We start from the raw sequence: 12,510 nt of genomic DNA on the forward strand, positions 1-12,510 counted from the left end.
CTATCATTCGACCTTGATATTTCTTCTCTTGCCTATTTCTTTTTCTTTTTTTTCCCTATTTTCTCTAAATATTTTCGAAACTCCCCGATGAACAATCACTAGCTTTCATAGGAGTAATCACCATATTTCAACGCTGCATCCTACCGTCACAAATCTTTAATTTTTTTTTTCACATTCAAATTGAATTCCCTTTTGTGCAATAATGGATTCTAGTTATTTACCCAAAAATAATGTTTTTATTTATTTATTTATCAGATTAATTCATTCGCATAGGATTTCTTTTTTTATTAGATTAATTTCAGATTAATTCACCGTCATAGATCTTTCCTGTATTGCAATCTAACGTTGACCGTAGTAATATTTTTCTTTCTTTGTTTTTATTAATTTCCTTATAATATAATTAAGTTAATATAATTAAGTTTGTAATTATAAGGAAACAACAATATTATTCTAGGAAAGTCATAAGCATGAGATTAATTATTTTCTATTTGGAAGAAAAATTAGAAACCTTCAATATTTTATTATTCTTATTATTATATTTTGGTAGAATCAAAATGTTCAATTACAAAATTTTCTAAATCTTTAAATAGTTTTTTTGCAATTTTTTAATTGTTATTCTTATTGTTATTATTTATATTGTTAATTATTATGTTGCATATGGCATGTTGTGGATAAATTTGATTAAACTGAATGGATTATTTGTATGTCTTTACAAAAAGAGTTACAAAAAAACAAGTTAAACAATAATTTTAAAAAATACTCTATTTAAGGACAAAATAATTATTTTAGCAGTAAAAGAGCTTCCGTAAATATTTTGCCAAACAGATTGAAAAACTCTTCTGCCATTAAAAGTTATTCTAAAATATAATTTCCAAATACTAACAAATAAGCTAAATAGAAGTGACAGCTTTTGTTTCTCTTTTTTTTTTCTACGTAAAAGCAGAAGCAAAAGCTTTGCCTAACGAGCCCTAAGAACATTACCTACTTGCAAGGGTCTAAGTTTCATTTTTGAACAAAATTTCTTTTTTTCCTTTTTTTAAGTTTGAATGGTAATTATGTACAAATGACACGAATTGGATTGGCCTATCAATTTCTTGTAACAATATTAATTACTTAATGAAGGGTTGTGGTGAATTGAAGTGGCCGATCAATTTCTTGTAACAATATTAATTACTTAATGAAGGGTTGTGGTGAATTGAACACTCCATTAAGTGAACAACATTTACCCAACCACGAGGGCTCAATTGATGATAGCTTCAATTGGGTAGCATTTAAAAAGGAGGAAACCCCAAATGTTTATTTTACAAGAAAACTTTGATGGTACATGTATCAGTCCAGATCCCAAGCCTGCAACCATCAATAAGGAGATATTAGTACCCATCACTTGTCAAGAATTAAAAAATAAAAATAAAATAAATACATAACATACAATTGAGTTTTCAGGTAACCCATTTTCTATGGTTGATTTTTTAGAAATCCGAAGCACGCAGTGTTTTTGTATTCCGAGAGACAAACCAAGTAGATTCTACTACGCTGTTAATAACCTGGATTCTATTCTAAGTTCTAACCTGGATTTTGCCATCAGAAGAGCCAGCAAAAAGCATCTCTCCATCCATGTCTGCTGTCAAGGATGTAAGTTTTGCATGTCCACCACCACCCATTTTGAAGGAAGCAATTCTTGTCACCTTCTCTTTTAACCAAACCTCAATGATCCCACATCTTGTTGCTGTAAATATGAAGTCATTGTTTACTGCTACACAGTGGATGTCGAATCCCGTCGATATTGATCCTAATACTGCCTTGGTGGAGAGTGAGAATACCTTACATGATGCAAATGACAACACCCAAAAGTCAATCTCACCAATGGTTATGATTCCATTTTGAGAAATTATGAGTTAGCATGTGTATTGAATAGGGCTATGACCTTAAATAGAGCTGAATGGAAACATAGGATACATGTATCCTATCCCAAGTAATTGGGAAGAGGCATGATTATTGTTATTGTATGACAACCAAAAAAAATAATTATATACCTTTCCCGCTATGCCATCAACTGATGAACCACCCGCGAAGAGAAGACCATTGTGAATCTGCAGGGAGTGTATATTTTGTTTCCCTAACAATTTTTTTGCACCAGAGTAGAATGTGGTTGATGTGTGTTTCCCCAAATCCACCTCCTGCCATTTCATTCCAAATTTATATGAAAATTAGAAATCATTGTATGGCTTTCATAATTTTGATTGTGTTTGTTTCAATTTTTGAATTGTTGGGAGTTTGGCTAAAACAAATGATCAAATGCATTGAAATTGCAGATAGTTTTTACCTGGATACTGTAACCTGTACAACCACAATATAGTTTCTTGCCCTTCATCATGAGGCATTTGACATGTCTGTTGAAGTTTATATGCTTTGGTACCCCAGACCAATTGTAGATCTGTAAAATTTTGATGTTCAACACTAAAGCTAATACTGTCTTTTATATTATTCAACATTTCAACTCATAGTTTCTTTTATGGACATGTTAGTTGCTCAAAAAAAAATTAGGAGTGCTTACATTGACGCCGGTTGCGTGAGAGGAAAAGCATGCAACATCTGCATTTGCTGTCAACTTGTGCACTGCCTCTTTCACATCATGAACCTGGAGAGAGTGAATTTCTTCTTGTTTTATTGCCCAAACCTGTAGATGGAAAAGTTGAATAACAACTGTTTAGCTCGCTTCGGTGATCATTGGGCAAATTTACAGCTTAGAGCATACCGCTAAAGCCTTTTGGTTTCTTTCTACATTTTTAGATAAAATTCTTTTTGTGGGGACTAATTTAAACAGTTTGAGGGCTTAAAATCTCATGCAGGACATGAATTTTGATGGTAGGCAACTAGGTCAAGCACGTATATTACTCCAATAGTGCCTCTTATCTACTAATTGTTTTAAAGATACGGTCCAAGCTTTAACAGACTAATTTTAGATGGAAAGTGGGAAGCCTGGGGTTTTATATCGTCATTTTATTTGTCTTAGCTCCAAGTTATCTTTATGTATGATCAATTTTCTCACATTTCTGTGCAATACGATTTTACTCGAGACACACTTGTACAAGACACTACGCTTCAACAATATCACACACCTTGATGATGAGTAGAGGAGAAGGTATTGTATAAAGAAAGTCACCTCAGCACCTCTAACTTCGATCTGATCAAACCCCCAATTAATTTTTATATGCAATGAAACGACTAATGTTCATTTAATGACCTCCTCAACAGAGTTATCCTATCTTGCTATTTGTGATTCAGTCGAACTGAAAGGTTGCTGACAGTCCACGAGCACCTTGTAACCTTATGAATAGGCACTTGTAGCACAAGGATGTCTTCTCCTTAAAACTGGTTCATCACCAGCACAACACTTAAATTTAGATGCTATAATTTCAGTTTTGAGCCAGTACCCTCTTCCTATATCCTACTCAAAAAATTTGGCAAGTCAATATCATGCCACCAATTTGCCAAATGTCAAATAGGAACTGCATGAAACGGTAAAAAGGCAATCCTTTTTTACTTTTGTATCTTATTTGTGCATGCGTGTGTGTTTTTAACTGAAAAACAGCTTCACAAATTTATGATATGATTACCCGAATTGTTTTATCTGAGGAACCGCTGTACAATTTGTCATGTGAAGAAGGAACGTAGAGGCATGTGACAGCCTTTGTGTGCTCACGAACCTCCTGAATCAACCGTGGAACTTTTTTTCCAACATCCCACACCTGAATGCAAGACAAAGATTAACACTCGCATTACACAAGGTAATTATCAGCTCCAACTCGACATTATAAATGCACAAACAAACATGCTCATACAAAACAATACAATAGGAAATGTTATGCTTCTGTATGTGCATATGTGGAGAGACAGATGTCCTCTGATAGGTCCAAACCTTTATAGTTCCATCGGAATGGCCACTTATTACCCGGCCTTTTAGATGAACCAGTGATAGAACCTCGCCATTTATGAAGGAATCCAGTTCAAATGCTTCAGTACAACACCACAGCTCTGTCTGAAATACACAACATAGGGTTTGTCAGGACATCCTTAAATTTGAATGGCGCCATTTACAATTTACATAACATGTTAAAATTTTATCATTTTGAATGGAGTTATTTAGAAAAAATAAGAACTTTATTGTACTTCCTCCTACAGGATCATATTTAGGCTTTTTAAAATTAAAGAGTTTTTAATTTTTGACATGGTTACCCTTCTCCAAATGGCATCATTCAAACAAGCCCTAAAATTATGAAATAATTATCTGTTTATGTTGCTTAAAAAATCAATACGGTACGCATGGTCCCAAAACTCACAGGATTGACAGAGGGCAAGTTCATCAAGGCTTTCAGTACATCATTGACGATCGTGGAATTCCTCTTAAGCTTTTTCAAGGTCCTGTACAAGCATTTGGCGTACACCCCCAGTTCATCCAATGCACCTTAAAAAATTAGAACTCCAGGTTACTAAATATATTTACGGTCATAGTATTACTTATCAAAACAAAATATCACTCGGGGTACATGTGAATGTTTGTATCTTTATGTTAGCATTCTTATTCTAATTACCTTGATCAATGATGAAGCTTCTCAAAGCAATGGTTGCCAATATCTTCTCCTCAACGTTTCTTGATGATTGTAGCACATCTATGAACTGGTCGAGCAAAGACTTCCGAGCAACATCTCTTATGCCAGTATCGGGAAGATTATAAAGGACATATGTGAGCCATGTGGCAATTACAAGGCATGACTTTGCCATCTCTAAGGAATTACTTTTGAGACAATCTTCCAAAGCTTTAAATATAGCGCCCTTTTCATGGTTGCAAAGTACAAAAACTACCCTTTTCTCCCAAGTACTTGCAGCTTTTTGTTCTTCTTCCTATGCATAAGGATATTAAGATTTGGATAAAATAAATATGCAACAAATACAAGTGTTTAAACAATGCAAATAATGCATAAAAAACAAACCATTGTTTCTGTCAATTCATTTTCATGTGTTTTCGTCTTCTCTGCCTTCATTAAAGCATTATATGGTTGATCAAAACCTGCAATTTTGAGTAACCATGCTTCAGTGTAGGACTTTCCTGAGGCAGTTAGACGCCCAGAAAGAGATGATAACGCATCAAGAGCCATTTTTTGAGAATTTGGGAAGTCTTTTTTGCCAAGTGCTTCAATTAGTGCCTCTACAGCTTCTTCTCTGTAAATACTCATCTTTCGAGGTTCAACCTGGAAAAGAAATCCTAGGATCATTAACTGGATGGTATGATAGTATCATTATGTAAATTTAATAACACTATCTAAGAATTGAAGTTATTTAGGTTTCATTAGGGCAAACCAGAAGATCAAGCTGAAGAAGAAGAGTTGCAATGGCAGATTGCTGTTCCATTGGAGCCATCTGTAGATAGACAAGAAAGGTGTGCATGGTACTAAATGCTCCTTCATCCTTTATTATCTGCAAAAGTTGGTTGCAGAATGTCCTCCTGAAACACCATTAGAAGTGTAAACCTCTTCATATTATTGTTACACAGACACTCAGCAAGATCGGGAAAGATTGGATGGTTGAACTTATTCATATAGTTATTATTTATGAATGAATGGTAATGTAGAATGCAGATCAAACTTTAAAAAAATATGGAATAAAGGAAAGTAGCCATTTCTGGAATCAAAAGCTAGAAGACTATTAGAGTTGAAAGTTAAAAAATAAAGTTCTGTTAGATGCCTCCATATATTTGCATGATATCCCAGTAACCATAAGTTTGGACACTAATATCAATTTAGAGCAAAAGATTTGAAGCTTAATTATGCATAGATTAAGATTGGTATCTTAAGTAATTTAGCAACTTAATGCAGCTCAACTGGTTAGTGTTCTGATCACATGATGTCAAATCAAACCATCAGGTTGAACTTGTAGTAATTCGCAGTAGCAGGATAAGCAATCTGTATGTGTGTGTGCCTGCGTCTGCGTGGTGGCAAGCAAAAGCCAAAAGCATCTTTGGTAGATTGCCAGTGAGAGTAGCAACAGTGTGCAGGGTGGTGGAATTGATGGAAATGGTGGCAGTAGATTGATGGTATCACTGCCTTTTCCATTGGTGACACCTACCACCACCACTGATGTTTTTGTTTTTGTTTTTGTTAAGTACCACTGATATTATCTTGCAACACTGAAAGCAAGATTTCCCAAGACTGTTATATACTAGGAATTCTTCCAGAAGTAAAAATAGGATTTGCAAAGTGATTAAAGAAATAACATGTACCTGTTTAATCGAACTATCTCAGAGAGAAAATCTATACATATGCCTCTCACACTATCATTTCCGGAATGAAATAGTTCAAGAACAGGAGACAACTCAATTCTGCTTGCTATCAAGTTCCTGCAGCTCCTATCTGTATGGATGCAGTGTAACAGTACAGATACAACAGATTGCCTTCCTTCTACCCTATCCAGGCACTTAATCAAGGAAGGAATACCATTTCCAGATATAATACTCATAGCATTCACAGATCTGCTGCTTTCATCTCCTCCTGCTAGAATCTGCTCAAGTATTGCTACAGCTGCATCTTTGGGTTCCAAAACTAACTGAAGGTCATCTAGCTCTTCATTCTTGTTTAGAATAAGTTGGACAAGTGATGGTACAAGATCATAAGCTGAAAGTTGAGAGAACCCTGGCCTCAACAAATATATGAGTACTGCAGCCTCAACTAGACCGTTTTTTAGCAGAGCAGCCAAGCAATCAAAATCAGAATCTACGCTAGTAAGTGTCTCACCAACACTCTCATCTGTAAATATTAGCTCAGAAAGAATATAAATTGATGTTCTGAGAACTTCCCTGTTCAGTGAAGCTGACAGTATTTCCACAAATCCATTTACTATTGTTGGTTTAGATAAATAAGAATGAACCCCTGTTTCAGCTTTCGAGTCTTTCCATATCCTGGCTATTGTCAACACAGCTGCTTCACATTCTTGTAAGTTCTCCGAAGTACAGAGACACGAAATATAAGGTTTTAAGCTATTTATTATTGTTTCAACAGCAGCTTGAGATATTACACTGGTTGGTGATGTAGACACTGCAGCTCGCATAAATCTTCTGCTCCTAGTGTTATGATAATCATCCCTGCTCCTATGGATGGATAGATCAAATGTCCTAGATGGAGTGAATTTTGAAGGATTTTTTTTAGGAGAGGAAGTACTGAAGGAACTTCTTGGTGTTTCAGTGTATGAAAATTCCTGAGCGAGATCAGGATGCTGTTCTTTCCAGGAGGTGATTAGTCTCTTCAAAACATAGTTTGTTTTTGGCAGCATTGTAGCAGAGAGAGGCTGCCGCGTAATGGGGCATGTCGTATTTCCTCGTTTCATCCATTCTTCAATTGCTTTTCTTTCATATGTCTGACCAGTTTCAAGGGTAACAGGGTCGCAAAAAATCTGACTAGTGATGGGGCAGACAAAATCTTTTGGAGGTCTTGAATGAGAAGCCAATTTCTCGGACAACGGGAGAGAAATGCAACTTTGGCTTCCTTCGTCGCTTTCATTAAGAGAACTGCATTGTTGAAATAGACATGATTTTAAAATAATGACAATTCCTCTGATTGAACTTTGTTGGAGCATTCTTCATTGATGCCACAAGGCTGAGGAAGAGTGCAAATACAGAAAATCAAAGAAAGTTCAGATTACCTGTTTTCAAGTACTTGATTTGTCATATTTCCATAACTCATACCCCGTACATGGCCAATGTTTTTCCTACTATTTTTCTGCAGCTCCTGAATTACTGAGCTAATTTTAGTGAAATTTTCAACTCTTCTTGATTAAGCAACATGAACAAACAATTCAAACAAGCTCAAGTAAATAACTCTGAAATGTACCGGCATTTCACCATCTGAATCTGCTGAGCTACTGCTTGAATCATTGCACAAGTGTGAAGACACATGCAAAGAGCTAGAAATAGTGGAATCTACCATGGAATTGAGACGCAATAGAGACGTGGGTTCCTTTTTATAATGCATGCCTGGTTTTGGAGATGAACTTTTTGGGGAAGGAGTTTTAGGGGAATCCATAGGAGAGAAAATTTTAGGAGAATGCATTCGACTCTTCACTTTTGTTGGATGTATGTTTGGCTGAGTTTCTACACCCTTATTTGTTCTTATGCTGTTAGGCGACACTAGATTGTGTGCTCTATCTTCAGAATCCAAATGTGAATGATGCTCATTGTCAGAATCGTCTTCATTTTCCTCAGGGATGCCCTCCTAATAAGGAGAACCAAGAAACGAGCTTTAGTTATTCCAAAAATTACAAATGATATAAAGGGTATAAAGCAATAAACCATGAATACATCCAAAGTCAAGCTCGATAATAGAAATTTAAATGTACTGACAAACACTTGTGGATTCCATATAGCAGACTCCTCCAGATTCTGTGAGGATGTAGAAGTTACACTCAACCTGCATGGAGCCAAATGTTTGAAAGAATATACAGGTATCAGAGCCTTCATTCAAATGAGAAGGTTTTTCCCCATAAATCATTTAAAATATAAGATGAATCTAAAAGAAAGGTCAAAAGAAACAAAGGAAAAGATTTGAGATGACCAAAAAATGGCTAAATGTATTTACATGGTGAAAATGAAAACTCCAAAGCAGTTAGGGGATGAAATTAACCTGGAATATTCTCTTGCATTCTCTTTAGGTTTGAGGATTGGAGTAAACCCAGCACTCTTCGGCAAGATAGGACCAAATTTTACATAATCAGGAATCGAACGACTCACCTCGTTCAAAGGAGTCATAGGTGGCTCTGCAATTGGCAGCATGGGCATCACCTTCTTGCTAGTGGCTGAATCGTAGTTCATGCAGTCCTTATAGTACTTTGCATAAAGCCTTGTATTCTCATCCAATGATTGCCCATAAAGTTGCTCTAATTTCTGTGTTTTCTCCACTTGATCTGGCCTCATAGAAAAGATCAAAGATTCATTGAAGTACTGATCAAAATCCACAGTGAAAGACAAATCAGTGGAGTCAGGAATTACATCCATCACAAGCCTGTTTCTCTCCTCTGAATACCACCCCACAATGGAGCTCATGTGTGGAAGAAACAGATCTTTCCAGAGCTCAGGAGCAAAATCAATCCGCGAAAAGAATGGGTCAACAATGAACATCTCGAGAACACGAATAACTGCATTGTGATCGTTGTTCCGCAATTTCCACAGATATGCAAGGTTAAGATGGGCCCAAGCAGAGAGATAAAAATTAGGAACTCCTGCAGTTTTCTGGTTAGAATCCAACATTGCACACACTTGCAGCATCTTCTCTGCATGGTCTAATCTTGCAAGCTTCGTTTCCACATTGGATGTGTTGATTGCTTCTTCGAGGGCATCGATTCCCCAATCCAAATTCGCTAACACAGCTTGATCAGAGTACCGGACTTCTGTATTAATATCAGAGCTTCCATCTTCAGCTGCTAATCTCTCTGCACATTGTTCCTTCTGTTGTATTCTCTGTTCTTTATTGATTAACTGATCCTGGATGAAACTTCCAACCGTGGTTTTCAAGAATCTAACAATATCCTTTTGGTCCATTGCAAACCTATAATTTCCAGCCATCTTGGTGAAGTTGATCCTAGCAAATGAGTTCCCACTTAATGTTGAAACTTTTTCTTTGTGTTATTGATCTGTTCCTGATATGTGAAATCATATGTCGTCTGCTTATTTCTACCAAAACCACTACACTGATTCATTGACAACTGGCGCAAAATAGAAACAGAAGTTCAATTTCTGAAGCTCAAAATTAACTTTAACAAACAGTTCATACAAATACATCACTGAGATTGAAAATAACGTTTCGGATTGGGAGAAAAATAATAATAAAAACCCTAATTCATTCATCTTTCTTTGATAGGTCTACTTAACTTATATGCGTTTCAAGCAAATATAAGAGGTCAAATTCATACTGAACATTAGCTCTACATAAAACGAAACTATGCAAATAGGGAAAAAGGCAAAAAGAAACGGACTAAAACCATCAAATTAACCACAGAAATCCTAACAATTGATGTAAGTAAATATGTCACTTAAATTGAAAATCATCGTTTTAAATTGGAAAAAAAAGAAGAAGTTAAAAACCCTAATTCATACATTTTTTTTAAATATATAGAACTAGTTCACTTACCTGCGATTCAAACAAATATAAGAAGTCAAAATCATACTAAACATAAGTTCTACATGAAACAGAAATTATGAAAAGGTAAAAAAAAAAAAACCTACTTAAATCATCAAATTGATCACAGAAATTCCAAACAATTCTAAGTAAATAATCACAGAAATTCAAACAATTCTAATTTACAAAAAGCCAAGAAGTTGAAAAGGCAGATAAGAGAGCGACTGTGTTCGAAAAGTCCTAACAGGGGAGAGAGAGGACTTACAGTAATGAATAAGAAAACTCTGAAACACGGTATGTACAAGTTCAACAAATAGATGAGAAAACTTGTAGAAGAAAGTCTGAGACTAGAGTTTTCAGATCATCTTTCAATACACGCCTCTGAAGTTGATGTAATAACATATTCTTTTACCCGCGAAATCTACAATGATCCCCAAAACAATTTCATTGAAATTCGTATCACTTTTTAGAGAGAGAAAGAAATGTAGAGAGAGAGAGAGCCGGCTTTTCATAGAGTAGCTGCCGGCTTCTTTGGCTGTCGCTATGTGATGATCAAAGCAAACCGTGGCCGAGTCCATTTCATATAGTATAAATTGAATAATATATACATATACATATATACATATAGAGAAAGGGGAATTTGATTTGAAAAATATTCGATTGATAAATGACAGAAAAGCATTGCCCTTTTTGGCTGAAACATTCTAATACTATTGGTTAAAGGACGAAATTGCCCTTATTCTGTTTTGTTTCAACTTTCTACTCTCTTTATTTGGCGGGAAATATCCTCAACTATGACCAGGCCCAAGTCACCCAAAGCCCAATTAGATCATAACACAAACGCTAATTGTTTTCAATTTTAGATTTTTTATTTTATTTTAATATATTTTGGTTAGGTATAATTATAATTTATTTATATCTTAGAAGACTTGGTATACTATTGGCTAAAGGACGAAATTGCCCTTATTCTGTTTTGTTTCAACTTTCTACTCTCTTTCTTTGGCGGGAACTATCCTCAACTATGACCAGGCCCAACTCACCCAAAGCCCAATTAGATCATAACACAAACGCTAATTGCTTGATATTTTTTTAATATATTTTGGTTAGGTATAATTATAATTTATTTATATCTTAGTAGACTTGGTAGTTTATGTTCATAAACTATGGCATTCAAATATATGTAGCCGGCTAGTCAATGGCTTATTTTATATGTTGCTCTTTGCTATATTTTAAGTTTCTAACATAATAAGGGACTTTTTAATTGGTACCATTCTCTTTCTTTTTATTGTGTGTGTGTGTTTTTTTAACTAAACATTTATTTATTTGCCAAAAGAAGATTTTTATTTATTTATTATTAAGCTTTGGAACAGTCCAAACTAATAGTTTATATCTTTGAGTTTTTGGAAGAATTATACAAGAATAAGTGCATTAAAAAAGAAGTTAAAACCTTTTAAACTTTCACCTTTTGTTTTCTTTTGTTGGGTGGGCCAAGTAGTGAGACAAAGAAAAAGAGTAACGAAGGTGCAAATAATTTCCGGAGGGACTAGAAAAAAAAAAGAAGAAAAAGAGTAATGATACAAGTCTAAATGGACACATCATATTAAAATTATATGAGTATGAATAATATCATATTTAATGATGTCATGATGATATCATTCTTCACTTACATAAAATAGTTGGATACATCCCACTTTTGAATTACTCAAACAAAAGAGTAATGATACAAATTCCAAAAATAGGTCACGTCCACTTAAATTTATGTTAGTAAAAAATAATATCATGCTTATGCCATTTTTCACTCACATAAAATGGTCCATTCAAATATAAATAAATAAATAAATATATATATATAAAGTGACGAGAAGCAGTTTCTAAATATAATTAAAAATGAATTAATACTCCTCACCAAAAAAAATATATTATACCCCATCTGTAAATGTATGGAATAATTATATGGATCTCCTCTGTAGATTTAAAACCACGCTAAGCTCTTTTATGAGATTAACATACCCTTCGGCCCATTAACGATTAACATAGTCAAAGTATGTAAATTTTGGGATTCCTTTACGACAACAAGCGGTTATGGCAGTCTTTGATTTCCATTTTCATCCCATCACTGCAACTTCACACATCAAAACACACAAACTACAAAGCCATTTTAACACCCCAAACCTATTTCATTCCCATCTCTGCAACTTCACACATCAAAAAGCACACAAACCCATTTTGTATGTAAATATGAATATGTGTGTGTGTGTGTGCGTGTGCGTGTGTGTCATTGTTTTCATTGAACCAAAGTTCCCTATCATATCTGATCTGCAAGAGCCACCATAGCAGCTTCATCAAGCTC

General features: G+C 34.9%; 1 protein-coding gene across 1 annotated transcript; it reads right to left on the minus strand.

Annotated features, from left to right (window-relative positions):
• Positions 1-1,195: 1,195 nt before the first annotated feature.
• LOC132279699 (putative E3 ubiquitin-protein ligase LIN-1) lies at positions 1,196-10,692 on the minus strand. The gene is made up of 17 exons (XM_059781725.1): positions 10,426-10,692; positions 8,670-9,747; positions 8,396-8,456; positions 7,881-8,261; positions 7,693-7,778; positions 6,278-7,558; positions 5,359-5,503; positions 4,992-5,249; positions 4,593-4,902; positions 4,341-4,465; positions 3,920-4,039; positions 3,618-3,749; positions 2,555-2,677; positions 2,324-2,434; positions 2,034-2,177; positions 1,569-1,820; positions 1,196-1,347 (listed from the first exon to the last, which is right to left on the minus strand). Exons 2-17 carry the CDS (start codon positions 9,605-9,607, stop codon positions 1,330-1,332), a joined length of 4,485 nt encoding a protein of 1,494 aa, XP_059637708.1. The 5' UTR covers positions 9,608-9,747; positions 10,426-10,692; the 3' UTR covers positions 1,196-1,329.
• Positions 10,693-12,510: the final 1,818 nt, after the last annotated feature.

The sequence above is a fragment of the Cornus florida genome, unplaced genomic scaffold (assembly GCF_030987335.1).
Source record: "Cornus florida cultivar Cherokee Brave unplaced genomic scaffold, ASM3098733v1 CherokeeBrave_3.0.0_Hap2_Chr10, whole genome shotgun sequence".
NCBI classification, from domain to species: domain Eukaryota; kingdom Viridiplantae; phylum Streptophyta; class Magnoliopsida; order Cornales; family Cornaceae; genus Cornus; species Cornus florida.